Source organism: Fusarium solani (assembly GCF_023522795.1).
Source record: "Fusarium solani strain SB1 chromosome Unknown bctg00000001, whole genome shotgun sequence".
Lineage (NCBI taxonomy): Eukaryota > Fungi > Ascomycota > Sordariomycetes > Hypocreales > Nectriaceae > Fusarium > Fusarium solani.
This window is the reverse complement of record NW_027072156.1, coordinates 3,478,459-3,504,868: the sequence shown is the minus strand read 5'-3', so window position 1 is coordinate 3,504,868 and position 26,410 is coordinate 3,478,459. Positions and strand designations below refer to the sequence as shown.

Below are 26,410 nucleotides of genomic sequence, written 5' to 3'. Positions count from 1 at the left end.
TGCCGTCACATAGCTGGTCGTGCCGATTTCTCTTTTTAGATGCCCATGTCGAAAAGAACGAATGTGAAGCCCAGTCGACTCGTCAGGTGATAGGGTTAGTGTTTCACCAGAATCGGGTGCCTTACAGGTTCAAAAACGTAGCACCGCTCCGACCGTTAGTGGAGGCGTAGTGATGGTGGGCGAGATGGAGGAGAGGGCAAGCGGAGGTTCTCCGTGGGGTAAAGGAGGAGGCAGGAGGTGCTTATCGCTGCCCCCAATGGCACATGACCAAATCACGCATTGACGAGGTTTTACATTACGACTCAGCAAGATCCAGTGCGTTCTCCTCGAATGCAGTTCAAACTGCTTTGCCGCTCCTGGTTCCGTTCATGCCCGGCGCGAACACCTGCTCCCGCTCCCGGTCATCCTTATCCAAGGCTAGTCGTTGGTGGAAGTGCTTGCAGAGGTGACCAGAGGCTGGCGTCCCGACTAGAGGGATGGATCGGAGGACTCCGGAGAGAGCCGCTGGCCCGTGTTTTGGCGAAAATCATACCTTGGCCAGATGGTTTTGGCGATGCCTTACCAGAAAAAGAAACTCTTGATCTTTAGGGGTCTTCGCGTAAGCAAACTCTTTCGCTTCCCCAGAAAGTCTGGATGAAGATCGAACCACCTGATGCATTCGTCGACCCACGAGACGGCTTCACAAGAGGTGCAAGGCGCCATCATCTGATTGTGACGCCGCACCTCGAGGGAAGGATGCATCGGCAGTGGAGAGAAGCGAAATTTCAATGCTGCACGTTCGCATGAGAAGGACGGGGGCGAGTGAGTTCGGGAGTGGCAGGAATTATACAAAGTTGGCGATTGTTCTCGACTTGATGCACTTGGACAAAGCCCAATTGATGCGCCTCCGTACCACACACTACGTCTGCGCACAGCACGATTGCGCCCGCCTCTTCTTTTTCTCCTCACTTCAATAAGAGACGCGCCAACTCACTGACAACGACGGGGTCACGCGACTAGTCCCCGGCCCGGCTGAAGTTACTGACGAAATCCTGTGGGCCTCCAGCCCAGCCCAGCTCCTCGGCCACCGTTCCGGCTACAGCACGGCAGCGCGCCTTCTCGGGTTCTCGCGAAGCGCCCGAGTCCATCGGCGAACCTTGCGTTGCGCTGCACACATTGCTTTGCTGCACTGCACATCTAGGGCTACCTTGCCTCGACTGCCGCTCACTGCATTAACAATTCAAATTGAAACGCCTCTCATTGCTTGAATCCGACGAACTGCTCGGGTCCTTCTGCTTGGACCACCTCTTTCTCCCGCAGATTCATATATCTTGAACTCCGTCGCCAACTCCGTTCGGCCGCTAAACTCCGAGAAACAAACAACCAGGCCCTGCCATTCCGCCGGCTCCAACGGACCAACCAAATCCCTCACAAACCCAAAAATCCAAGTTTGGAACCCTACAGCTGCAATCCAGGGGCTCGAGCCTCCAAGACCGCCTCTTTTCAGCGGCCCTCTGACGGTTTCGCTAAGACACCTCAAACCTATACCCACTAATATTACCTCCAGCGCTGGTGGTATTGGCCGTGTCAAACCCTGAGTGAAAAAAAATTGTTGCAGTGCAGGTGCGGTGCTGTCCCGAGCTCCCCACTTCGGCCTCGGCTCCCCCAATCATCCTCGAGGCTCTGGCCCCGGGAGATCCTGTAGCGTCATCTCCACGATCCAAACCATCCATTCATCCATCCTGATTTATTTTCTCTCCTCTTTATACCTATCGCCGCCGTCCTCTAGCCACCCACCTTCATTGTCGAGCTCACCGCCGACTCCTCTTGTCTCACCTTTCTCTTTTCCCTTTCCTTCACCGCCCGCCGACTTCGTTTCGAAATCCCCCAGCCGACGACGTGCCGAACCTTCCCCTCGCTTGTTCGCGATCGATTTGTTTTTTTGCCCCTCGACGAGCTCCATCTAGCACGCGCGCCCTTGTCAGTGCTTTCGCCCGCTTCGCGATTTCGTCACAGCTGCCGACTCGACGGCACCTCTTTGCTCTATCCATGGTTGTGAGAAGGTGAAAGCCATTTCAACATGGCCTTCAACTTCAACTGGTCGCCGTTGACGGCTGACGCCGACTTCTACCGTCGCGCGCGCGACCTTTTGACCAAGGCGCTGAACAAGAGCCCCAAACCACCCATCATTGTCGATGATATCCTCGTCAGCGAGTTCAACCTCGGCACCGTGCCCCCCGACCTCGAGATCCTAGAAATTGGCGACTTGGCAGAGGATAGGTTCCGGGGCATCTTCAAGATGACCTATTCTGGTGATTCTTTCTTGACGCTCAAGACAAGAGTTCAAGTATGTCCCTCTTTGTTCCGTCATATCCGACATCGTCAACGCCTCGCTCTGCGACGACAACTGGGAAGCCTCAGCGTCGCGCACAACATACAACACTCGAAATACCCAAAGCACAACTGCAGGAACATCTGCGGGATCGCTACTCGCGTCCTGCATCCCTTCTCACCATTTTCTGGTGGTGGACGTGTCGGGTCGCCCAACATCACGAACCCCTCAGTTCGGCCAAGCCTCTGTTGCACCAGCACAAGCCCACCATCTCCCCTCATTCCTCGACTTTCCTCTCCCAGCACATTGCATAGCTCGAATGCCACCTCATTTTGATTGCGATATGCGCATTGGGCTCATTCAATGCGCTGTCACATGCGGGCGTGTTAGCGCCTGGTAGCTTCGATTTCGTTCATGCAAACGCTCCTAGGACTCGCACTAACTCGGCAACTCTAGGCCAATCCGTTAAACACGTACCTATACTCGAAGCCGACTTTCACCTCCCCTCAGCCTTTGGCCGCCGCGTCAGGCCTAACCATTCCACTCTCGATCACCTTGTCTGAAATCAAGCTTTCGGCGTTCATCATCCTCGTCTTTTCAAAGCAAAAGGGTCTGACCCTTGTCTTCCGCAATGACCCACTCGAATCTCTCAAAGTTTCGTCGACTTTCGACTCGATACAGTTCGTTCGCGATTATCTACAAAGGACCATCGAACAGCAATTACGAAATCTCATGATGGACGAGTTACCCGCGATTATTCACAGATTGTCCCTTCAACTATGGTGTCCCGATCAAGCCAACAAGGGAACAGAAACCCCCAAGGAGACGGAAGACGAAGCAGGTGTCGACCCTCTGGCAAGTCCCCCGCTGGACCCAGTCGATGCCAACGGCAATCTCCTCGACCCCAACGCCATCTCGGAGCTTACGCTAAATGGAAGCGGCGAGGTCAAATCCTTATTCTCGCAGAAGAACCTGCTGCGTCTTGCTGCCTTGACAGACTCCCACCGCACCCTATCTCTCTTCACTCCGGGCATTCGCGATGTGGTCTTCCGTGCTTGGACAGGACACGAGAATCGTTCTGAGGCACCGACGCCATCAATCGCAACACCTTCTCTCACCAAGACCTACTCGTTCCCTGCCGGCACCTCTACGACATACACCTTCTCCGACACCGGAAGCACTGCGCACGGTCATCTCCCAGCTCGACCCTCACTCGTCAGTTTGAACTCGGCTACAACTGGCCTGTCACTTGGACCTGGCAGCCGATCACGGGCAGGTCGCAAGAAGAAGACAAGAGTGGTCAATTTGAGGCGAACGAAGTCGGAGGCTGTTACCCCAGAGACTATTAGCGAGGCCTCAGAGACCGAATCACTCAACATTCCGTTGTCTGAGCCTGCCCTTGACGACTCTGTTCCTGAAGAGACAGACGCTTCTGTCATTGCCGAAGCGCCCACTCCGGCCAAGGTTCGATTCAGAAGCGTGCAGGAGACGGGCCTTCCTCCTCTGATGGCAGAATTCCAAAAATCACAACAGATGGAACCCCTTTTGGTTCCTGCCCAAGCCCCTGAACCTCAGACTTTTGCACCCGCAGCTGCCACTACCGGCATCAAGGCAGGAAAGGACAAAGCATTCACCTTTGAAAATCAAAGCACTAGTTCAGAGAATTCGTCTGTCATTCTTGAACAAGCTTGGATCATGAAGATGGCTGGCGAAATTGCCAAGCGCGTCTACGACGAGAAAAACCGACAACGCGGAACCTGGGAGGAGCGCGAAGATATGCCACCACCAGCATACGAAGCCGCTACTCGATAAAAATTGCGGATCATGAGCATCAGTATATACCGCTCTCCATTCTTTAGATCTTTTTCTTTACTTTTCATTCTTTTTCGCAGGCGCTGGTGTTTGGAGGGTTTCAGGCTTTGGACACGACCTGACCCAGCTTTTTCTTTTGGTACATGCAACGGGCGTTGGAAGAGGCGGCTTGCCGAATGGTAAAAAAGGTGGGCCGGATCACGAGTTATGACCGGCCAGGTTGGGGCGTGGATACTGTCTTTATTTCCTTTGTCGTCTATTCTACATGTGTGAGCCGATAGCATCACACTATCAGAGTTCTAGGGGTCGCGCAGGGTGCGACTGGATAGGGTTACCTTTGTGTTTTTGGGTTGGTCGCGGGTCCCAGGAGGATGGTTTGCACACATGGCTTGGTACAAGGTGTTTGATGAACGGTTACGGAGTAGGACTGGTGAGGTTGGCTGGGACTGGGAATGGCCGAGATATCAACAGGCACAAAACCCATGGTATGGGATAAAAGGGTTAACCGGAAGGGCGGGTTGGGTAGCACCCACAAAGTTTGTGCTGCTGCAGAGACAACTCCAATTCACATGATTCAAAGATCTTTGGGCTACCTGACGATGCTGCTTCTTGTGACGTTACTCCAGATTCATCACCGTCCCATACGATGACTCAGTGTCAAGTCTTGTCTTGTGGCACGGCGGTCTAAGGAAACAGATGCAACAAACTCTTCTCTTCTAAGCGCCCAGTGTATCCTAAGTGTACCGCTATCGGGGGTGTACTTCCTGATTCAACCCCTGACTTGGCAACATGCCGCTTCTGACAACTTCCTCTCATGGCCTCCACTGTCAACCCCTGGCGTCCATTGTGGACCGGAGCTTGATGAGTTGGCACATCTCATGCCGACTTCGCAAGACGACGTCCAATCGAACGTCAAAACCTCGGAATGATGCTGTCAGTTGACTCATTGTGTGAAGTGGAATCTTGACAGCGGATGTTGCCCCCTTTAATTCCGATTTCCCACAACGCAGTCGGGTATCATATTGGCGCCTGAACAGCAATCCATGATGCGTGCTGGCGGGTTCAAGCTGTGATCTACCAGGGGCGGTTCTTGATCTTTCTGGCCTTTGGCCCCTTCTTCGTGGGCTCTTCTGCTTTCTTTTCCGTTTCCGAGCTCGTCTAAGACTTGTTCGCGGCAGCAGCAGCCTGGTTCTCCGCCTTGAGCTTGGCCAGCATCTCCTCCTTGCTCTTGAGCTCAGCCAGGATCTTCTTGGCCATTTCTTCAGCCTGCGCCTGGGCCTCTGCTATTTTTCGGATCTCGGCTGCCTCCGTCTCGAGGCTGAAGGGCTGTCCTGGCCTGTTGTGCGCTGGTATCATCGCTGAGCGCTCCCATACCTCGTTGCTATCGGCGGGAGGCGGTGGCGGTAGGCGCGTCTTACCCTTGCCTTTGCCGCCGCTCGGCTTCCACCCCTTGGGCACGGCGCCTTGTGTAAGGATGTTGTAGAATGTCTCGTAGGGTTCGTTGAAAAGCTGCTCTTCGTAGCTCCATGCTCGGATTTCGCCGTTTGACGCGACCATGGCCTGCTTCTCCTCCTCGTTCCGCCCATAGGGATGCAGGCGGAGGTAGTGGTACAGCGTCTGGGGTTTCTCGCCCGAGTCGTTAACGTAGTAGAGCTTGAGAGTGATGTCGAATTCTCCCCATCCCGTCTCGTTGACGACAAATGGCTTTCCAGGCTCTCCTTCAACCACTATTTCGCCGTTAGTCTGGTCGCGCGCATGGAAGAGTAGTGGATCGAGGTCGTACTTCGCACATAGTTAGGGATCGACTCGTGGAGCTTGAATTGCACGCGGCGTAGCCAGTATGTGATGTCTGTATCGTCGAGGCCCTTCACAAAGACCTGCCAGGAGTGGGTGTGGATGTCGGGGATGCCTGCTGGTCGCGGGTTGGTATCTGAGAAGGGCTTGGCGGTGCTTCCCACGATGAAGGGACGTCGGACCTGCGTCAGCTTTACGCGCTTTCCTAGCTGATTTTGGGGCGCCATAGTGTAGTAATTATTTCCTCAGAAGAGGTATGCGCCCGCGCGATTAAAAATAGATGATATTGGGAGATGGCGGGGTGAGGAGAGATGAGATGTAGAAGAAAGAATTGGCGACGGTCGTCAGCCTTGCGACTGATTGTTGGGTTGCGCCACAGTTGTCTCAGCCAATGACCGCTTAGTACAGATGCAAGCCACGAAGACTTCGCAGCCTCGAGGCCTGATGATGATTTCATTGATTTCTCTCTCCCATCGGGAAGTGCTCAATATTTACTAGGACTCGGCCGTAGGGCACAATTAGCACGTCACACGTTTGGCGATTTTGTCTCATTTGCTCTTCATATTCCTCCAGCAGCTGGTCCAGTTTTCCTCTTACTTAAAAGCTCTCTGAAGCTCGACTTAGCTCCGGGTGAACCCTGACATCACACCACTTTCAACACCAACACCAACATGTCTGCGACAAAGAAGCTCGTCGTCTGCGGAGGAACCGGGTTTCTGGGCTCTCGAATCTGCAAATATGCTGTGGCAAGAGGCTGGGATGTGACTTCCATCAGGTAATGCCTCTCGCAAGTTCACCACCACACATCACAAGCTCATCTCTCATCCAAGCCGTTCCGGAGACCCCCGATGGGACACCATCACCTCGTCCCCTTCTCCCCCTCCGTGGGCACACAAGGTCAGCTGGGAGCGGGGTGACATACTCCGTCCGGCTACGTACGCTCCCCTGCTCAACGGCGCCGACTATGTCGTCCACAGCATGGGCATCCTCCTCGAAGCCGACTACAAGGGCGCCATCTCGGGCAAGGAGTCGCCCATCAGTGGTCTCCGGAAAGCCTTTGCGCCTGTCCGCGACCGTGGTGTCGATCCTCTGCAGCGAGGACAAGGCGAGGATATCAAGCCTCCCAATCCCAAGGACCAGTTCTCGTATGAGATCATGAACCGTGACAGCGCTGTCACTCTGGCAAAGCATGCCGCCGCAGCGAATGTGAGCTCCCTCTGCTACATCTCTGCTGCTGGAGGAGCGCCTGTCCTTCCTCAACGCTACATCTCGACCAAGCGAGAGGCCGAAGTCACCATTGCCACCAAGTTCCCTCAGCTGAGGGGCATCTTTATCCGACCGTCCTTCATGTTCGATAGCTCGCGCCCCGTCACGATGCCACTGGCTGCCATGGTCGGCTTGGGAACTGCCTTTAACGATCTGACGGGCAACTACTTCAAGACCTTTATGGGTGCGGCTGGCGTCAAGCCGATGAAGGTTGAGACTGTCGCCGAGGCTGTGGTTGAGGCCCTGGGCGACGAGAGCGTCAAGGGCGCGCTCGAAGTGCCCGAGATTGAGGAACTTGCCAGCAAGGCATGGAGGAAAACAATGCTGTAGTGGCCGTGGTTATGATGATGTATTAAAAGCACAACGCTAGACTGTATAATACCCCAGAGGACTAAAAAGCGCCGTCTATGGACCATCTCCCTCTAAATCATTGTACCTCGTTCAAAGCTGTCCCTGATCTCGGCAGTGTATTTGTTATAGAACCGAGACAGTTTCTGGTTGAACTGTTTGTTCTTTTCGTTGATGTAAGTGACATCTCCTTCGTCGCCATTCTGTGCCATCCTCTCCTTTCTCTTCTTCAGTCGCTGCTCTTCGGCTCTCTGCAGATCCGCCACGAGGCGGTCGACTGCCGCCTTGTCCGGCTTATTTTGAGAAAACGTTGTGGAATCTGCGGTCGAGTAGAAGGATCCGTCCTTATCAACAGCGATAAGCTCGCCGTCCTCGGTTTCGACGATGTCCAGGCCGCCTGATGCTGCAGCCTTCTCGATAAGGGCCTGCTTATCCTTTTCGTACTTTTCCATATCGGCGTTGATATTTCTGAGCTGTCGCTTGTATATCTTGTTGGCCTCCTGCGTCTGGTCCGCAAAGGAGTTGTTGTCGCGATGAGCCGCCTTCTTCTTGAGCCGCTTGTCCCACTTCTCGCTCTCGTCGATGGTCCAGTCCCATGCTCTTTTGCGCTCGAAATCTTCACCAGATTCCTCCACATCTGCCTTGAGCAGCTTGTGCGACGCGATGGCGTGTTTCCGGTGCAGCGCAGTGAGCTGCGCGGGATCGGTAGCTAGTCGTTGAGACTCGAGGGTGGCCTCCTTCAAGTTCGTTTCCGCTGAAGTCTTTGCTCGCGCCTGAAGCGCCTTGAAGCGGGCCATTCGATCCTTGGCTTTCGAAGCAGGGTTGGCATCGGGAGCTGGCGCGTCATCCTTCTTCTCGGTGGATGATTTGGTGGCGGTTGTGTCGTCGGGTTTGGAGAGGTCGTCGGTCTCACCTCCCTTAGCCGGGGTTTCTTCAATAGTCTCCGGTTCTTCTGCAGAGGGCGGCTCGACCGCCTCTGTTCTTCGTTTCTTTGCTGGAGGTGCCATATTGTCGGTTTGATGTGATGAAGCAAATGATGCGGTTGCTCCGTGGTGTGTTGTGAATTCAGGTTGTTGGAAACAAAAGCTAGTCCTAGATGGGCAGATAGTGGGGCAATGAATGCAAGGCAGGAAATGGGAACTCGGAGGTCTGAGTTTCAGAGGGGATAGAAGGACTGGGCTGAGGGTCTTGAAGATCCAGGCTATCATTCATACGCCAGTGATTCAATATTCTTTATGAAGGTTCATTCACCTTGACGTGAGATCAAGAGTCATAGTCAACACACCAGCCAAACGGAAAAGTGTAATTGCGGCGCCGATAGCAGTGGCTCAGTCGCACAGCCACAGATCTGCTGCTGGTCATTTCAATTGCCGTAGCGGCCTCCACTTCCCCAGGTTTTAGGGGGTTGCGGGGCGGGGAATCGGACCGTTGGGGCAGCACCTGCCTGAAAGAACGCCTGTAAACTTCAACCAAAACAGCCTGTACAAGGCAATTGGAGGGGGCTTCACGGCTGATGACGGCGGGGATTTGTCAAGGAAGGGGCGTCAAAGCCATCCTCGGATGTCGCGTGTCTGCGGGGAGAGCAGGAATGAATGCGCGGCAAGGTCTTGCCTTCTCCCACTTTCCAATTTCAACTCCTCCTTGCTCCATTCAAGTTCCCAACATGATATCACAACTTTTTTAAGTCGAGTGTCATCTCAAGCATCTTCTCCGTCTGCAATTGTCTTCTCTGATGCTTTTTACCTCTCACGTCTGCTGCAACGTGTCCAACCTTTCATCTCCCTTTTGTCGCCAACATGATGCGCACGGCAGCTGCCCGAAGACCACAGGTCGCAAAACCTACGCTAAACGCTGGAGCACAACAAATCCGCCAAAAGACATTCATCAAAAGAGAGGACAAGAGCGGAGAAATCTACTATGCCGTCAACAGATGGGGCAGGGCAAAACCCAAGAAGCCGCCGAATCGGGAACTCTTTCAGATCAACAATCTCCTCCTCGACCTCGACGATATGGACAGTAGGCATGTGCGGACGTGTACCGAGGACGATGAGGCTCAGATGCTCAAACACTGGTCTGTGGATCCCAAGCGCCAGGCATTGAGAAGTCGGCTCGAGGAGCTGCTGAGCGAGGTCGATTGGTCCCGGCGCAAGGTTTTCGAGATATCGATGGAGCCAACCAGTTCCTGGCGACTCGGGAGCCATGACATTCTCTCCGCAGCCCTCAACGGAGCCCCATCTAGCTCATCACCAGGCCCACCAGTCGACTCCTCCAACGGCCAACAAGGGTTCGCTAACGTTCTGGGAACCGAGACACCGGGTCAGCGCCAGCAATCCAACACTCTCCACACCATCTGCTCAAAAAATGGGATTCCGGGATACGCCAAACAGGACGACGAGCTATTGCTTCACTGGTTCCAGCTACGCAATCAATTGGCGCAGTCCGAGCAGCAGACCAGCAAACCGCCGTCTCCCAGCCAGCTCGCATCAGCCCTAAGAGAACAGGACACGGTTATCGGCATTCGCAGGCTGGTTTCGCAATGTCTGTCTTCAGGCCTGGATGCCACGTCTTTTCACCAGACACTCCACAACGGCCAAGGGCGACCACCTTCCAGCCTCTCTAGCGAGGTTCGGGATGCATGCGCGAATATTCTGAACGGCTGCCAGGAGAAAAGCGCAACTTGTCACGACCTCTTGGCTTTCCTTGGCAACCTTAGCCAGAGACTATCGTCTAGTGGCGCCCATATTGGCGAGCCGTTGTGTGGGCTTGGGCTGAGGCTTTCAGCCCAGATGGGCAAGCCCGCGGCCACCATGGAATACCTCGATATTGCCTTTAGAGATGGATACTTTGGGGATGAGGCTTTGAGTGACGTCCTCGATACTTTGGAGACGTACTCGCACCATCTCAGTGTCAATTCAGAGTCAAGATTCCTCGACATGAGCGACAGACAGACCCTCCTAAGTCTGTTGACGGGTATCCGCAACGATATCCATGCTGCAGAAAGCCACACTGCACACGGATCAATTCGATCTATTGCCATTCATTTCCTCCGGGAGCGGCGCGACGATGGCGCTACACTGCTGGCCCTGGAAATCTATCGGGCTTACATAGTCCTTCTAGGTCGCCTAGGCGCGGTAGCATCGCTCTGGCAAGAATGGCGACTATCGGGGGCCGAGCTCGAAGGTTTGATCCGAAACGGTAGCCTACTGATGCCCGAGGGCCAAACAGAGGAGATTGTCGTGGAATCTTTCAGAAATGCAATTGGGGCATCCCTCTCAGTTGTGGCTCTTCGTGATGATGCAGCTTCGACGGACCTCGACTTGGCGGGTTGTGCCACGCGGGACCTGGAGGCCATTGAGGAGCAGAACCAGGATGCTTGGCTCGGGTACCAGCAGCAGGAGGCGCACCCTATGCGAGGACTGCTGGACGGCGATATCCGTGCGGCGCTGGGTCTCCCACTTGATGGGTGGATGGAAGGGTTGCGGCGTCTAGCTGAAGGAACTGATCCCCGAGGCTGAGTCGATGGATGGATGGATGAGAGGTGAGCTGTGCGAGACCAGACCAGGGGCAGGAGGACCCAATTGTGAGAGATATGATGCAGGTTTGCAAAATCGGTCAGCCATGGGGTCTTGCGACATGCAGCATCATCATTATCATGTCAGACGAACGCGGTCGTTCAGAAAGGGGTTCATCCCGCGCAGGCCGGGAGAGACAGAGACAACTGCAACGGCCTCGAGACATGAACTTTATTAGAGTTTCTTAATTTCCGTCTCCTGATTTCCCGAAGAACTGGTTACGTATACATTGGGACTGGGGGCAGAGCCCAAGCCCAACAGGAAGTGGGTGTCACCCCATTCAGCCCTGTGAGCGACTCCGGGCTGGGACGGCGTCGAGCTTGGTCTCCCCTACGAGCTGAAAGGGACGCCCGCAGCGCGCGATTGGCAGGTCTTCATCTGCTGGCCTGCCTAGTTGCGTCCAGCTCCCAGCCCCGTGCGAATCAAGATGGCCAAGGAGTGGGCTAGCAGCACAAGCCTGTCGCACACGCAGTGCTAGACATGGCATCTCGTCTCACCACACCCGCGGCCTCGTACTGTACTGTAGCAGGAACACGGGAGCCGCTGGGTGCTGAGCCGCTGGCTGTGTGGGCGAAGTGAAGTGAATTGAGTGGATGGCAAGGCGCATGCATGCAGCCATCCCCTCGCCGTCCGATTTTCCAAGGTAGCGCCTTGTTGCTGAGTTGTTCGTCTCATGGCGCTCTCACACACAGCACAGTGGACCTCCAATCCGAGGCGTCGGGCGGCGGGAGTCTGGCGCGAGTCTGGACCACACACATGGACAGCCCCGGATGCCGCCTCCGCCACTCTCATCTGCCGTTGCGCTCTCTCCTGGCAGCTGGGGCTCCCCTGCCCATGATCAGCGTGCGTCCGTCGTCTGGCTTGCTTGTTGCTTATGCTTGACGAGCCTGTTTCACTGTCGACTTTTTCCCTTCTTCGTCACCACCCACGGAACATTGAAGATTTCGAATATCTCGGCCGTCTGGAATTACATCGCCTTCCTCAGGTACCCGGAGCGACTGGTGATCGACGCGTATCCTCGGAGAGCATGTATGCTACGTCGCGGTGAAAACCATGATGTGGATCTCACTGTCTCCGACCAGCCGACTACACGAGCGATTGGTGGTGCTGGGGCTGGCACTCCTTGCTTTCCACGTCAATGTCGCGGTTCAACAACGGGATCCGATAAACAACTTTTGTCGACGATGGGGTCACCAGAGTGCTGTAGTCGACAACAAGCTATACATTGGAGGAGGTTTGGTCACATATGATGGTGGTTCCGGAACACCAGAGAATTTCTCCAGTATGTCGATCTGCTTGTCTTGGCAATCTTGGATCTCGGCCAAGATGCTTCTTTGGGAAGAAGCTATTAACGCGATAACCCAGACCCCTACTTTATCTATCATGACCTGAACGCTGTCGCTAGCTCGGGCATGCCTCAACCGTATGCCAATCTCAGCAAGAACTCGACAATTCCTGACGTCAGTGGTGGCATTTTCTGGCCTGATGATGTTAACAAGTACATCTATCTCTTTGGCGGCGAGTTCTATGACGAGACACCATGGGATTTCGATCTCTACCAATACGATATCATCAACAATCTGTGGCAGAATCTCGGGTCCCCTAGGGACAACGACATCGTCGGACTGAGCTACGGAGCTGGCGTCTCCATCCCAAGTCGAGGCGAGGCCTACTACTACGGAGGATGGATGAACAACGCGACTGTCCCGGATTGGGGAGATGCACCCGAAGTGCCAACGTCCTACCTCCTCCGGTATGAGATGGACTCTGAGAGGTGGACCAACAGTACTGGACCCGACGATATAGGCCGAGCAGAGGGCGTGATGGTTTACGTCCCGGTCGGAGACGGCGGCATGCTCGTCTACTTTGGTGGGATCCGGGCGACTGGAAACGACAGTTGGGAAGCACAACCGATGAAAGAGATCATGCTCTACGACGTCTTGAGCGGAAAGTTTTATACCCAAAACGCGACTGGCGATGTTCCCGAAGTGCGACGACGATTCTGCGCAGGCGTTACATGGGTGGAAGACCAATCCTCATACAACATGTAAGTACCCTCCTGTTGGGATCAACTGATCTGGAGGCTGACGGTTTTCAGCTACCTCTATGGAGGTGCCGGCGAGGAAGAGGGCAGCATCGGTTTCGACGATATCTACATCTTGACGATGCCGACCTTTGAGTGGATCAAGATGTATCCCACCGATACTAACAAGACCGGAAGCTTCCCCCATCACAGCTTTACCTGCAACGTCGTCAACGAGGCTCAGATGTTTGTCCACGGTGGCTTCTTCCCGCTCAACGACGTGTGCGATGTCCCGGATCAATGGGGCCTGCACCTCATGGACCTAGGCAGACAGAACGAGAACAAGGCCCCGTGGGCGCTCTACGAACCCGACAAGACAAAATATGTTGTCCCGACAGATGTCATCAAGGTCGTGGGAGGGAACAAGGACGGCGGGGCAACCAAGACGAAGCCTGCAGGTGGCTTTGATCATGATGATCTCAACGCCCTCATGACGAGAAAGGCATCAGTCGCATCGCGGACCCCGTCACGAGAGATACCGGGTGGTGGTGGTAACGGTGGATCGAGTGATAAGCTCTCAACTGGGGCTATTGTTGGTATTGCCGTCGGCGGAGCAGTTGCTGTTATTGCTGCTCTCGTCGGCGTCTTCTGCCTCGTTCGACGACATCGACGACGAAACACACGCACCGGGTCTCAACAGGCCATGTCACAGCCGTATGACTATCACCATCCTGCCCATCCTTCGGTCAGCTCGAACCAGTACTCGCCGGGCCCATGGAGCCCGCAGTCGTCTACCTTTAACCCTGCGAGCCCACCTCCTTTCCAGTCAAGACCACAGACAGTCCAGCCTCACCAAGGGCCACCAGTGGAACTACCCTCGGAAAACCTCGACAACACGGGTCAAATGTCTCCGCATGGAAGCAATGAACCCAAGTTCGATGCCCATGGCAACGTCTGGATCCCGCAGGTGAGCATGATGCAAGTCCCGGACCAAGGCCATTCTCCTGGAAGTCCGCACTACGATGGCACGATGGGATCTAACACAACCAACAAGACTGAGCCCGGATACTTTCCAACTGGCACACCACATGAACTGGCGACCGACAGACGGACACCACAGGTCCCGGGAGAACCGGTCCATCAGACATACTACCACCCATAACAGGGGGTATTGTCGGATAATGAGAGACGTGGAATTTTCTTTGCGTACACTACCGAGCTTGACGCTCAAACCCTTCATTACAGCGACTCTGAAGGCATGAAGGAAAAGGAATTATGGAGTACTTGGAGTCGGAATGACAACGACTTGGCAGCGAACGGACTTTGTCGGGATACCATTTATTTTTGCCCGTGGCTCATGCTCTCCTTTTTGGAGCCAGGGGTTTTAGCATACATGTGTAATATCAATGCCGCTGATGTAGTGGCTCTTTTGGATAGCTTCAGCGTGTCAGTGAGATGGCAGACGCCATCGTAATACCGAGACTCGAGCTGGAACTACCATCTTGCCCGAGATCCCATTTCCGTTTAAACCGTGCATATGAATGGTATCCATGGATTCTCACGAAGCGGAACTGGTCTTTTGTAACTGGGCATACGTTACGCTCGCCGTTTGCTCGTATGGTGGTTGCTCCATGGTGGTGTGTGCTCTCGTCAGGTAGAACAATGCGAGTAAGCTGACTATTCCGCGAAGGCCTCTTACATTCAGGTCTACGAGTACGAATTTTATGTCGATATTGATCCTAGTGCTGCGCTCGGCAATGAGTGACAATCGTATGAGCAACCATTCTCGGTCTGAAAGACCACCACTCATTGATTCTCACTTGAGCACGGCGGTGCAGTGTGGTTAAATCTTACAGTCATACAGGAGCCAGGCATCTGGGCAGAATCCATTGTCCGTTTGAGAAGCGGAGTACGGTTTGGCACACCGGCTTAACAGGTATTTATGCAAATGAATGCCTCACCAGCTGATAACTCAGCATGGGGATGAATTTTATATAGGAGATAACATTACTGAGGTTCACTCACAATAGCAAGGTATACTTGACAATAAAGCTGGTGTCCAAGGATGCCAAATAGATCCATGTCCGTTCCCTTGGGATGTCCCCTGACCTCCTAATCTCGACTTCCAGGCATCAAGTTGACACCGCTCAAGTCCTGGGAGAAGGTGGCTGCCGTGTCAGAGCATCCAGAGGGCGGGCTGGAACGTGTCATCATGACTCTCCGGGGGCTATGGTCTCGTGCCTAATCATTTGTGTGACCATAAGCATGAGTGATGGCTATTGTTCACTTCCAACTTATCCAGTCTAATAGAGACCAGCGGCAGGATGGAGTGTTCAACGTAATGATTCTAACAAGGCCCGGATCATATTTTCTAGCACGTAGAGAAGATCAAAGGAGACATGGCCCAGTTCGAGATATTCCCATCAATCATTCGCCGCCTGCAAGTCTTGTTGTCATTTCTCACTCTTGAGGTGACACAGGTCCCGGAGGTCCGAGGAGATGTAGGGTATGGGTTGCATGAACTGCAGGAACAATTGCGAAATACGAGCGAAAAAGGTAGAACATCAACTTTTGAGTTGGGGTGACATTGCCGCCAGGCACTACAGGCGTATAGGATAGGGTGGTGCCCATGTCGAGAGGTTGCGTCGTTGTTGAGTTATTGACACCATTGCTTGACTTGATGACGAGGCGAGAAGATCTCAGCTGCAAAGTTTTGAGTCAATTTTCATGTCATCACCCCATAGAAGCCTAGAATTGCTACGAGTTTTATGTTGGCGTCAAGCTGAGCATCATAACCCTGTAGTCGACTACTAGTGTCGAATCGCCATAGCACATTCAACTGACGCGATGCGGCTCCACGCCCAGGATATAGACGTCAACAGAGCCGCCGGGGATGATGCCATCGTCTCTGGGTCTTGGCTGTGGGGATTGGCCGTCTCTGAGGGGATTCGTGGCTCTGGGGTAAGGCCGCGGTATCCGCAAGGCTGCGTCTCAAGGTGAGTGAATGCAGGCAGCGAATGGTGTGACGAGGCAGAGTGACCAGAGACGTCAGCGTGGGGAGTTGATGATGGGATTGACTAGCTGAGGATCTAGACAACTGCCGAGTTTAACGCTCACGATGACGACTCGCCAAAGAGACGATTCAACGATGAACATGTCGATCTGGGTTCGGGCTCGGGAATCTTCGGCGATAGGATAGGTAGTCGAACACGCGGCGGTTTAGTTAAGCAACGACCGATGGATGGATCGACTGGTTTACCCCATTGAGTTCGGCCGTGGCGCGTGCTCTTGCTTTTTGGTCCCTTGATCGCCGAGCGTGGAGTCAAGATGGGGGCGGCAAGATATCAGTTGGTGTGGTGTGGAGGGGACAAGGAGATCAGCCAGATAATCAAATCACCGGGCAGGCAATAAGCACAGACGAGGCATGCTGGAGACTGAATCGAGAGGGAGATAAGCGATCACGAGGTTGTTTACCCAGAGAGGAGCTCCAGCTAGAGATTGAACCGGGCATTAACATGGACATTGGCATGGACGGGGGTGTCTGGATAAGATATTGGATGGCCTCGGTCGCGATAAGCTGAGCTGAGCTGCTCAGCCGTAGAAGCGCAGTATCGAAACGGGAGGTTTGATGCATCTGACACGACACGACATCTGCAGCATCTGCCGTTCGCTCAGGGCAGGCAAAACGGTGCAACCCCTCTTCTTCCTCTAGTCCAGAACAACACACGCGACGGGTCAGGTGGTTTCTCTCAGGCACATCTCTCTCGACGACGCCAGAGGGAGGGCATGGCGAGATGTGGCGAGAGGGCATCTCAGGGTAGCTGTAACTGTGTAGGCAGGGGAGAAAGAAGGGTAGCATCGAGTGGGGAGAGGGCGTTGAGGTGATGCACGACATGCGTGTGTGAAGTGGGCGGACGGAAGATGGATCAAACAGATGTTGCTTCTTTTGATGTTTAATCCATATATTGACGCCGTTGAAGGCAAGGGGTTGAATGCCGAAAGCACGCATCAGGCGAGTCAACTCCACCACCAGCAGACATTGACTGACTGACTAACTATACTCGTATCAATAAACGACATCACATCATTTACTGTGCGAGAATAGGTCAGGTTCTGCGGCTGTCGGTTGGTGAGGTGTCGTGAAATTCCGGCGCGTAGAGCGCATTTGAGGCCTTATCTTGGCCTCATGCTGGTTGCCAGCCAGATATTGACGATAATCGCCCAGACCCTATCCGTAGCTTAGCCTACCTAGACCCTACGGAGTACATGCCTGCCCGACCCCTCGGCAGCAGGGAACAGGCCCAGACTCACAGCCCTTGCCTGAGATGGCAGTCTTGGTCCGTTAGCTGGCGAAACCATCGTCACTGGGCGCGGTGTTGAAGATTGGCCCTGGATCGTCACTGGAGGGCTTTTACACCGAAGATATCCGAGTCAGTCAGACGAGGGCCATCCCTTCGATGGTGAAATAAGCGAACCCGACCAAGCGTGCGAGAACGATTGGCCCGTGAGCACAGATGATGTGACTGAAGCCATGACCACGAGCTCTAGGATCATGGATCTAGAGGACTCAGGGAAAACCCCTGGATTCAAGCTACTTTCGGAACCGTTATGAAATTTTCTGTTTTCTTTTCTTCTTTGTCGACAAGAGAGGCTCCGCAACCCGAGTTCGTGGGCTGTTGCTGAGCCGCAAGTGGAGGCCTTCCAACTTGAAGCGAGAACCTCGACGGGTCCCTACATGAGCCGGACGGGGGATGGGGAGTTGGCAGATTGAAAAGAGTTCAAGGGAGGACGAATTAGAAGCTAGAGTCAATGACATTTAGGTAGCTCCCGGACCTTGATGGAGGGTCGTCCTCAACCCTCATGGACAGACAGACACACACACACGGACAAGGCTCAAACTGCCAGGCTTGAGATGGCGTCAAGAGCGAGAGAGAAACAAACCCTGCACATTGGAAGGGACATTTCTGGGCGCATTATCGTCGCAGTGTTTCAGACACATCACAAACTGGACGGAAGCCCGCCTTTTGATAGTCATGACAGTTGCAGTCGTCCTTTCTTTTCTCCTCTCATCAGGCCATTCCTGTCATCTGCCCCAGATTTGGACGCGAGCCAGCCGAATCAGACTGGACGGACGGAAATAACTGCTCGAAACGCAACCCAGGGGAGCTGGAGCTGATGGAACCCCAGACACAAAGCAAAGAGGAGGTGTGGGTGCAGGCATTGGCATTGGGATGGGAACCCCCACGCTGGCTCCCACGCGCCCGCGACCCTGATGCCCTCTATCCTCTGGCTTTGGCCCTGACCATGGATGATTGTCGTCAGGGTGCAGCGCAGCTCATTGATGATGGGAATTCACAAGCGGGGGAACGAATCAGACATGCCCGTTGGACCGAGGATAGAAAAGGGACCAGAACAACAAACACAAGCGAGTCGTCGGTGGCACTTGACTCAACTGAATCGTTGGCTTCACTTGAACAAGTCCCAAGTCGCATCGTCGTCGGCCCGGTGCTCGATGGCGTCGCGAGCTTGGCTTTTCTGGGGCCGAAAGCTGTTGGCGCTTTCAATGGACGGATCCAATGTTTCCCTTTCCCTTCCCTTCCCTTCCCCGCTTCCAGTGTCAACTTGGCTCCATCGCCGGGGAGGTTTGCTTGGACCGGCCCCGCAAGCCAATTCAACCGCTGCCATGCCATGTCGGCAATGTTCAACGGAGTCAGGGGGAAGAACTCCTACAAGGTTTCCACCGTATCCGATGGAGGATTGAGATACGACTAGAGATAGAGAACCCTTGCTCCAGAGGGAAGAGAGAAAAGGAACCGAACCCCACCTCGGTTCTTGTCCTGGACGGAGTGATACCGTAACTACAAAGTAGCGGAGTAGTTGTCATGAGAAGGACAATGGGCTTGGAGAGGGGGCACCCCATATGTGCGGTGATGTAATGTCCAGAGTCAGTCAATCCAGTCGGCAGTCGCTCGCTGCGGCCGTGACCGGACACGCGGTGCGTCGACCGCCCGGAGGTACGCACATCGTCCGCGTAGCTAGGCTTGCCAGCTAGGTACATTACTGTAGGCATGTTGGTGGGAATTTGTTGACGGTGGAGATTTGGTGATGGAGGCTTGAAATCTGTGGGTTTGGCTGGATATTGCATCCATTGTCTGTCCAGGAAAACTCATGCACTGGAGCACGGGCTCATCCACATGGGCTCAAGGGTTGATGGATCTTGGGAGCAACCTCGTACGCAATCTACATATCATGTATCCCCATCTTGTCCTATCCTTCACCTCCATTCATTCCAAGCAATCCACATGGATCATGGTCAACAAAGCGGAAAAAATCCCCGCCCCATCCGTCCCTCCCATGTGGTGCCCATGCGGCTACGGGTGAATCAGTTGCCCACGGGGCTGGTTTGATAGGCCCCGTACGACCTCTCTTTTGTTCCCTTTCCTTTCTTCTTCCTCGGACTTTTTCTTCTCCCTTCGCGTGCACCACCAACTGGATATCAAGGTCTGGGTCTGCAAACGATGATGCACATCATAGTAACACGCTTGTCAACCACACCCTTTTTTCCCCGAGTTAGCGGCCTTTGCTTCCCGCACACACACAGGCACAGCGCGCACACACACACACACAGGAACAAGATTGTGACGGCCCGCAGACGAAGCTTTCGGGAGAAACATTGGAACAGAACTGGAACCCGGTTGAGAAAGAGACGGTGTGCAAAGATCAATCCATTGAAACGATGGCACCCCTGTTGCCAGAAACTGACTTTTGTTGCGTAATGGCGTCGCAAAGACGCAAGAGTAAGCCAGCAACACGCACCGCAAGACGGCGAAACGTGCTCGGCGGGGTGGATGAGACGACCACCGCTGGTTGGCAGTTGGCAGGAGGTACCTACCTACCCAAGGTACATGTAGACTTCCATTCCAGGGCCGCTAAAACTCCAGGGCAGGTGCTTCTCAGTGACTTCCATACAGCGGCCCCTCCTTCCTTCTTCCCTGTGCCTGACGGCGGCGGCCAGCAAGCAGCAGCAAGCAGCAGCAGGTCCCCCCAGGCAGGCGCGCCCCGGTGGAGAAAGCAGGCGCCCCCAGTGCCCAGTGCCTCCTCGGGTGGGCCACGGGCGGCAGATGGAGGGGCCCCTACCTTGATTGCTAGTCGCTGGAGCTAGGTACTCTGTAGGCAGGCGCGATGGTGGCTGCTCCTGCATCGTCACCAAAGAGGCATTGCGACAGAGCACCGCGTCTCATCGTCACCTGCCCACCTTACAACACCAACACCATGGCATGAATGATGACGGACCAAACCACCACTATCAAATCAACCAAGACTTTTTGGCGGGCGACCCTTGAGGCCATCTCTTCCCGGTCTTGGGAGCTCCATCCTCGGGGCGAACCCACACACAGGTTTGGTTTCCCATCCATCCATCACACCTGGACCCTTGGAGATCATCAACAGAGATGCACACCCCCTCCTACAATGTACTGAACCTCCAATCCACACCCCGATGGCCGGTGGATGCGTCCCTGACATTCGTCCGTTCCGTGATCCATCCATATCCTCTAGCTCCGATCGGGATGAGCGGAGAGGAACATGCACGAGCTGCTGCTCGCTGGCTGCGGTCGCTGCTGATACGCGGCTGCACGGCGCAGCTAGATTCCAAGGGATCATGCTCTTGCTGTCCTCGGAGCTTGCGCAAGTCACGGTGCGGTACGGTGCGTACGGTGCTCATTCGCAGACATGATGATGACGAGATACGTCTCTTCGATTCCCCTCCAAACACCATCGTGTCCGAGCGACGCTATCATGTGCCGTAGCTGCGCTAGGGACGCCAGGTATCCCAAAGGTCCCCTTGTTGCTCAAGTTCGCATCGACGTGTACCTGGTTCGCACGTCTGATAATGCAACCCTGGTGCCGCACGCGTATCAGGATGGATCGCTATCTATCACGGTTGCGAGAAGATACAAAAGAGACCCCCATTCCCCAGACCCCGTCCAGGTTCAAGGTGGTTGGTCTGTGGTCAAGCTACCTACTCCATCCTCACCTTTTCAACCTTGATATCATCCGTCCTCTTCCCACTCACTCTTGGGCTGAGTACTGTTGCTATTGCATCGTTTCGAAAGAACCAGTTACCATTCATTATATACAAGCTCCAGCCTGTCCGCACACTGCTGCTGCCTTCTCTCACTCGTTGATGGCTCAGGAATCAGCCTGTTGATAGCGTGACGACGTCTGCGGACATCGTATCAGTCAGCTTGAGACACCCTCACCCTCACAATCGACGCCCTTGACATACGCACGCGTCTACCGACACACTGGCCAGCCGCTCACGCTCAAGCACAAGGCCTCACGTTTCCGTTTCTGCATCCCAACTGACACATCCTCTCCACACCACGCCACTGTAGAGCAACGAATCCCCAGCGGGATCCCAATCCACCGAAAAAGGGTCACAAGAAGTCTCCGACTTTTCGACAAGCCCATAATTGCAGGTTTCCCGCCTGTTGTTGGGACCAGTCCCTGCCGCGACCCTGCAAGTCCCCTTGTCAGAGGACTAGCAACCAACTGGGCACCCTGAGAGGATCCTCGGCCCAACCCTGTCCCAGCACTCTCGCGCAATCCGATAGTCGCAGCTCGCAGTGTCGATTGCGGCGGGTCATTGGCTGACTTATTGCGGGCGTCCCATCTCCGCTTTCGGCTCCTCGCTCACTCACTCAATCACGACAACCTGTCGAGCGAGTCACCATCCCAGGTGACTGACAGGTGCCCCAGCTTGATACTTAAGACTCGCGTGCCCCGACTTCGCCTACCTTGAGTCTGGTTGCATTGAATCATCCAGAACGACGATTGCGTACCGCCATCACCAGAGGCATACAATAGAGACAATTCCTCTTCCCTCTTCTCCCTCGCTACAGCACCTTCGAACCTAGTCGTCCTGTCTCCACGCTCCCCCAGCGAACCAACAACACCAACCAGCGCTAACAAGAGCGCCCCTTTCGACTACCACCCGGCCCCGTCGCCTAAATTTCGACTTACACGACACTTGGACGTTCGGCCTCTTTTGGTCCCTGGCATTGTCCTTGCAACTCGACGCTTGAACAGTCCATACCGCTTCTTACGGCGGCCGAATCAGACATAGCTTGAGCCTCGTCTCCACGTTTGCGCATCTCTATTCTCGCCTGTAGTGCCTTAACGGTCACGCAACGTCGAGTCTGTCTCTCGTGAAGTGGATTCATTGTGAAGGAATTTTTTCACTCATCGAGATCCGGGAGTTTAAAAAAGATCACCCACCGGGGCTTCCCCAAGTCGTTATTGAGCCTAAAACAACCCGTGCGACGATCCCGTCTTTTACTCGCCCATCTGGGATATCTCGCCGAACAAATCTTGCCCTACGTTTATTACTAAATTTTTTTGTCCGACTATCATATCTCTACTCTGAGGATCAATCAGTCCAACGTCTTTCCTACCCGTCCGTCTCGATCCGCAACCGTTCTCGGGGAATTTGTCGTCCTGTCGTCCCTGCACGCGGCCCCGACCACAATTTGCCACCCCGAGTTACCCTGGCATCACACAATTCTCGAATTGTTCCAGGCACGGACAAGGACAAGAAAATTTTTTTGCAACCATCTCTTTGTTCCCCCCGTGCCCCTTCTTTGATCAAATCAGGGAGAAAGGGGAAATCTGCAGCCCAGTGTCCACGATAAGGCCCCCCCCGCAGTCGAACCATCCGTTACTGGAGAGGCGGTTTCCCACCCGACCCCAGCGGCTCCAATTGCCCTAAAATTTGGTACCGTCCACTGGTTTACAGGCGGTACCAAGCCAAGTACCTTGTCGACCCTTCTCGTCGGCTATCCTTCACCGGGCCTCATATCATATCACCCTCCCCCCTCTCGATTGAGGTGTCGTCCTCTATCAGTCTCTCTCTTCCTCTCTTCCTCAACACTTTCACACACACACACACAATGCATCACAGCCGGAAAAAGTCTGGTCACGGCCTCCCCAACACATCATCAACAGACGTGCGAAAGACTGTCACAGCGACCGACCCTTCAAAGTATAAGCGGCCCGTCATGACTCGGCGACACACTCCGCAGAAACTCGGTCGAAGTCAGCGCGAACGCGAACGAGAGCGGACAGAGTCTTGGGAAGACGAGAGGGAGAGCTTCCCGCAGTTCTGGTACGTCTCACGTCATCCCAGAGAATTTTCCTCGTCGTCGACTTTCCGGATTGGGTTCCTCTGAGGGTTCCTTGCTTTTTGCCCTGGCAGTCGCAATGCCGTCATGCTCAGGAACCAAGCACAGCCCCTTGGCGTCGGAGAGAACCCAAGGGCCGGAGGGCGACGGGATTCGTTCTAGAAACCCCTCCAATGAATGAGTTTGCTGACGATACGATAGCATGACGTGCGAAAAGCAATTCATCCCTCGCGATGACATGTTCCTGTACTGCTCCGACAGGTAGGTTACGAACCCACTCAGCGGTGGACCTCGATCCCCCGTGAGTCCCGGACGATGCTAATTATGGCTGCTACAGTTGTCGAAGGGTTGATCAGACTTCGACGTCACAACCGGCCTCGTCGGTCCGCCATTACGCGTCGGCCAACTATCCATTCTACACGGCGGGCAACCCCGAGCCCAAGGACATCATCCCGCGGGCATCGCCCTCGCGACCCAGCTCGATGCTGCTGAGCTCCCCACCGGCGACCCCAGGGGCCGGAGCGTCGGCTTACCAACACACTTCGGCCATCTCGGCGCTCCGGTCCCTCAACGTCCGGCCGCCTAGCCCTCCGTCCCCGACGGGCAGCTCGACCAACCTGTGGCCCTTTAGTCGCAGCGCAGCGACCAGCCCGCACAGCTCGTACGGGCGACCTTCTGCGGCGTACTTTTCCTCAACGTACGACGGCGGCTACTACGGCGCGGGCAGCGGCGCATACACCTACGATGTGACTTCGGCGGGAATGGACCGGCCTCTGCCTTCACGCCACCCCGGCACCTACTCTCGACCCAAGAGCATCGAGCTTGTGACACCCATGGTCGGCAGATGAGATGGACGCGAACCATGCTTCAACGTCTGGCATCTTGAGCCGTCAGTCGGGGCCTGTCATCCGCAGCCATGGCAGCCTGCGTGAACGCCGTGAGGCTGGCAGCAGGCTGACTGGTGTGGTAGCACAGGCCGAGCTGAATGGCGGGAGATGGCCTGCGGGGGGGCTAGGCCAGTTGGCGAGCGTGTCACAACCGCGGCGCCGGGCAGACATGCGACGGGGATTGGGCGAGGCGGTCGGGGCAGGATTGATCACGATTGCAGGCCCATTTGCGGGGTTTGCAAGTCGGGGTTACTGTGCTGCGCTGCACTGCACTGCATCCAAGTACAGGTACAGGTACGAGCAGGGGTTCAGCCAAGGCCCTTACTTGCTGGGCCCTCTTGTCTTGTCCTGTCTTGTCTTTCTTTGCTCGCCTGTCCAATCTGGGAGCGAGCGAGACATGGCGCTGCCAGTTCCCGGTTCCTAGTTTTGTCGAGTTCCCACTTGGCACTGAAGGAAGCACAGCACGCGGTGCTCGAAGTGGGCTTGTTTTTTTATTCCACAATTTTCCTTCCTTTTTGTGTGTTTCGGTTGGTTTTTGGTGGTTCATGTTGTATCTTGGGAGGGGCTCTCTTGCTGACGGGACACTTCCCCGGCGCTCAAAAGTGTTTTTTTTTTTATTCTTTCTTTTTTATCTCGCATCATCAGCATTCCACCATGATCATGTTGGAGCGGAGTTGGCCGGCACTTTTGTCATTTTTTTTTTCTTTCTATTATTATTCTTTTTTCCTTGTCTGCCTGCCCGTCTTGTCGGGGACCATCGGTAATTTCGTTTGGCGATCCCCCGCTTCTGGCTCTGCAGGTCTTGTCTGTCCGTCTGCCTGTCCCCTGGCTACACACGCATCCCGTCACACAGACTATGTCGCCCCCTGGTCTGGCTCTTGCAGCCGGACAGACCAGGCCAGGCTACAGGGTCATGCCTCCCTGGACACTGCCGCGAGCTAGTGTGGGAGTCGACGGTGGCCTTGGCCTGGGGAAAGGTCTCTTGTTCTTCCCCTGAACTACGGATACCACCTCGCCTAGGTGCTTGAGCGGCATTCATGGGCACAGGCATGCATGGATGGACGGTCGACTGCATGTCACGGCACGACATGATGTTGTTTATTAGAATTAGCATGAGCATAGCATAGCATCTGGTGGGCGGTTACCTCGGCGGCTGTATAATTTGTTGGACTCTTCGCATTTACTTACCTGTCTGCACTACGGAGTACTTTGTTACAACTCTACTCGACTCGTCTGGTCTGGTTGGCATGGATCATCAAATCACACCCCTCATCCTCCTCCTTCTCTTTCTCCGGTGGTCATTTCCTGTCTCATCACACACCCACAACAGACACCAACGAACGAGAACGAGTCATCTGTCTTGTTTTGATTGGACTTTTCTCTGGGAGGCATTCACTGATCGTCTTTTCTTGTGGCGCTTCAGCAGCAACATATTTCAAGCATTTTCTATCATTGACGAAAGGCATCCATCTATTATGCTGACGCTCTTATGGGTTACGCATTATTGATTTACACGCATGGGAGGTTTCTTTGAGCGCATTTACGCATACATCATACAAACATACAAACAAGATATACCTAGAAGCAAAGCATAGCATAACATAAGATAGTATCATGATACACCGATAATTCATCATCATCGACAACGATTACCTCATTCTCTCACTCATCTCTTGCTCTCGCTTGTTGTTAATCAGCCAGCCACCCTCCATCACCGTCGCCGACCCCATGTTTTTTTTCCCTCCCACCCCCGGATTTTCCCCAGATTTTCAACAAACCCTTCCGCATTCCCGCCCCCATGCCCCCCGAACCTGCCGCTACTTTACCCCGGACTCTTGTTGCTAGTCCACAGGGGGGATGAAAGGAGATGACGGAAATGTGCAGGCGAGAAACATTTTCTTCTAATACCTTGTCAGACAAGAAAAAAGGACCAGCTCCTTGCGTCGTGGCGGCATGCACCTCGAGGGCGCGGACGCGGGGGAGGCGTCATGTGAGCAAGCACGAGGCGTTCCGGGTGAGGGAAAATAGGGGGAGGGCCTGGTGATCTAATGGGGGCTGGTTTCAGAGCTGAACAGGAAGAAAGTGTGTGATTGTTCGCGTGATTTGGAGACGATGTGTTGCTTGCATTGCGTGCGTTGCGGGGGATGTGAGCATCATTCATCATGTCGGTGATCAGCTTAGCGAGTCTTCTTTTCTCGTCTGGTGATACCGAGTAT

The 26,410-nt window shown here is 54.5% G+C and overlaps 7 protein-coding genes across 7 annotated transcripts; 5 read left to right on the top strand and 2 right to left on the bottom strand.

The window, feature by feature from the left end:
• Positions 1–2,059: 2,059 nt before the first annotated feature.
• On the top strand, positions 2,060–4,123 carry MRS44_003187 (uncharacterized protein; the record flags this gene model as incomplete). The annotated part of the gene is made up of 2 exons (XM_046278275.2): positions 2,060–2,326; positions 2,768–4,123. 2 exons carry the CDS (start codon positions 2,060–2,062, stop codon positions 4,121–4,123), a joined length of 1,623 nt encoding a protein of 540 aa, XP_046137293.1.
• A 1,158-nt stretch (positions 4,124–5,281) lies between these two features.
• On the bottom strand, positions 5,282–6,144 carry MRS44_003186 (uncharacterized protein; the record flags this gene model as incomplete). The annotated part of the gene is made up of 2 exons (XM_046268361.2): positions 5,282–5,850; positions 5,907–6,144. The coding sequence occupies 2 exons, from the start codon at positions 6,142–6,144 to the stop codon at positions 5,282–5,284; spliced, it is 807 nt and encodes a 268-aa protein (XP_046137292.1).
• A 444-nt stretch (positions 6,145–6,588) lies between these two features.
• Positions 6,589–7,513, top strand: MRS44_003185 (uncharacterized protein; the record flags this gene model as incomplete). The annotated part of the gene is made up of 2 exons (XM_046268360.2): positions 6,589–6,692; positions 6,748–7,513. 2 exons carry the CDS (start codon positions 6,589–6,591, stop codon positions 7,511–7,513), a joined length of 870 nt encoding a protein of 289 aa, XP_046137291.1.
• A 92-nt stretch (positions 7,514–7,605) lies between these two features.
• On the bottom strand, positions 7,606–8,538 carry MRS44_003184 (uncharacterized protein; the record flags this gene model as incomplete). Its single annotated transcript, XM_046270617.2, has 1 exon — positions 7,606–8,538. One exon carries the CDS (start codon positions 8,536–8,538, stop codon positions 7,606–7,608), a length of 933 nt encoding a protein of 310 aa, XP_046137290.2.
• A 789-nt stretch (positions 8,539–9,327) lies between these two features.
• On the top strand, positions 9,328–11,046 carry MRS44_003183 (uncharacterized protein; the record flags this gene model as incomplete). The annotated part of the gene is made up of 1 exon (XM_046268359.2): positions 9,328–11,046. One exon carries the CDS (start codon positions 9,328–9,330, stop codon positions 11,044–11,046), a length of 1,719 nt encoding a protein of 572 aa, XP_046137289.2.
• Positions 11,047–12,159: 1,113 nt separating this feature from the next.
• Positions 12,160–14,288, top strand: MRS44_003182 (uncharacterized protein; the record flags this gene model as incomplete). The annotated part of the gene is made up of 3 exons (XM_046282966.2): positions 12,160–12,385; positions 12,469–13,150; positions 13,202–14,288. 3 exons carry the CDS (start codon positions 12,160–12,162, stop codon positions 14,286–14,288), a joined length of 1,995 nt encoding a protein of 664 aa, XP_046137288.2.
• An 8,788-nt stretch (positions 14,289–23,076) lies between these two features.
• MRS44_003181 (uncharacterized protein) lies at positions 23,077–24,155 on the top strand (the record flags this gene model as incomplete). The annotated part of the gene is made up of 3 exons (XM_046268356.2): positions 23,077–23,291; positions 23,509–23,568; positions 23,645–24,155. The coding sequence occupies 3 exons, from the start codon at positions 23,077–23,079 to the stop codon at positions 24,153–24,155; spliced, it is 786 nt and encodes a 261-aa protein (XP_046137287.1).
• Between the last annotated feature and the right edge of the window lie 2,255 nt (positions 24,156–26,410).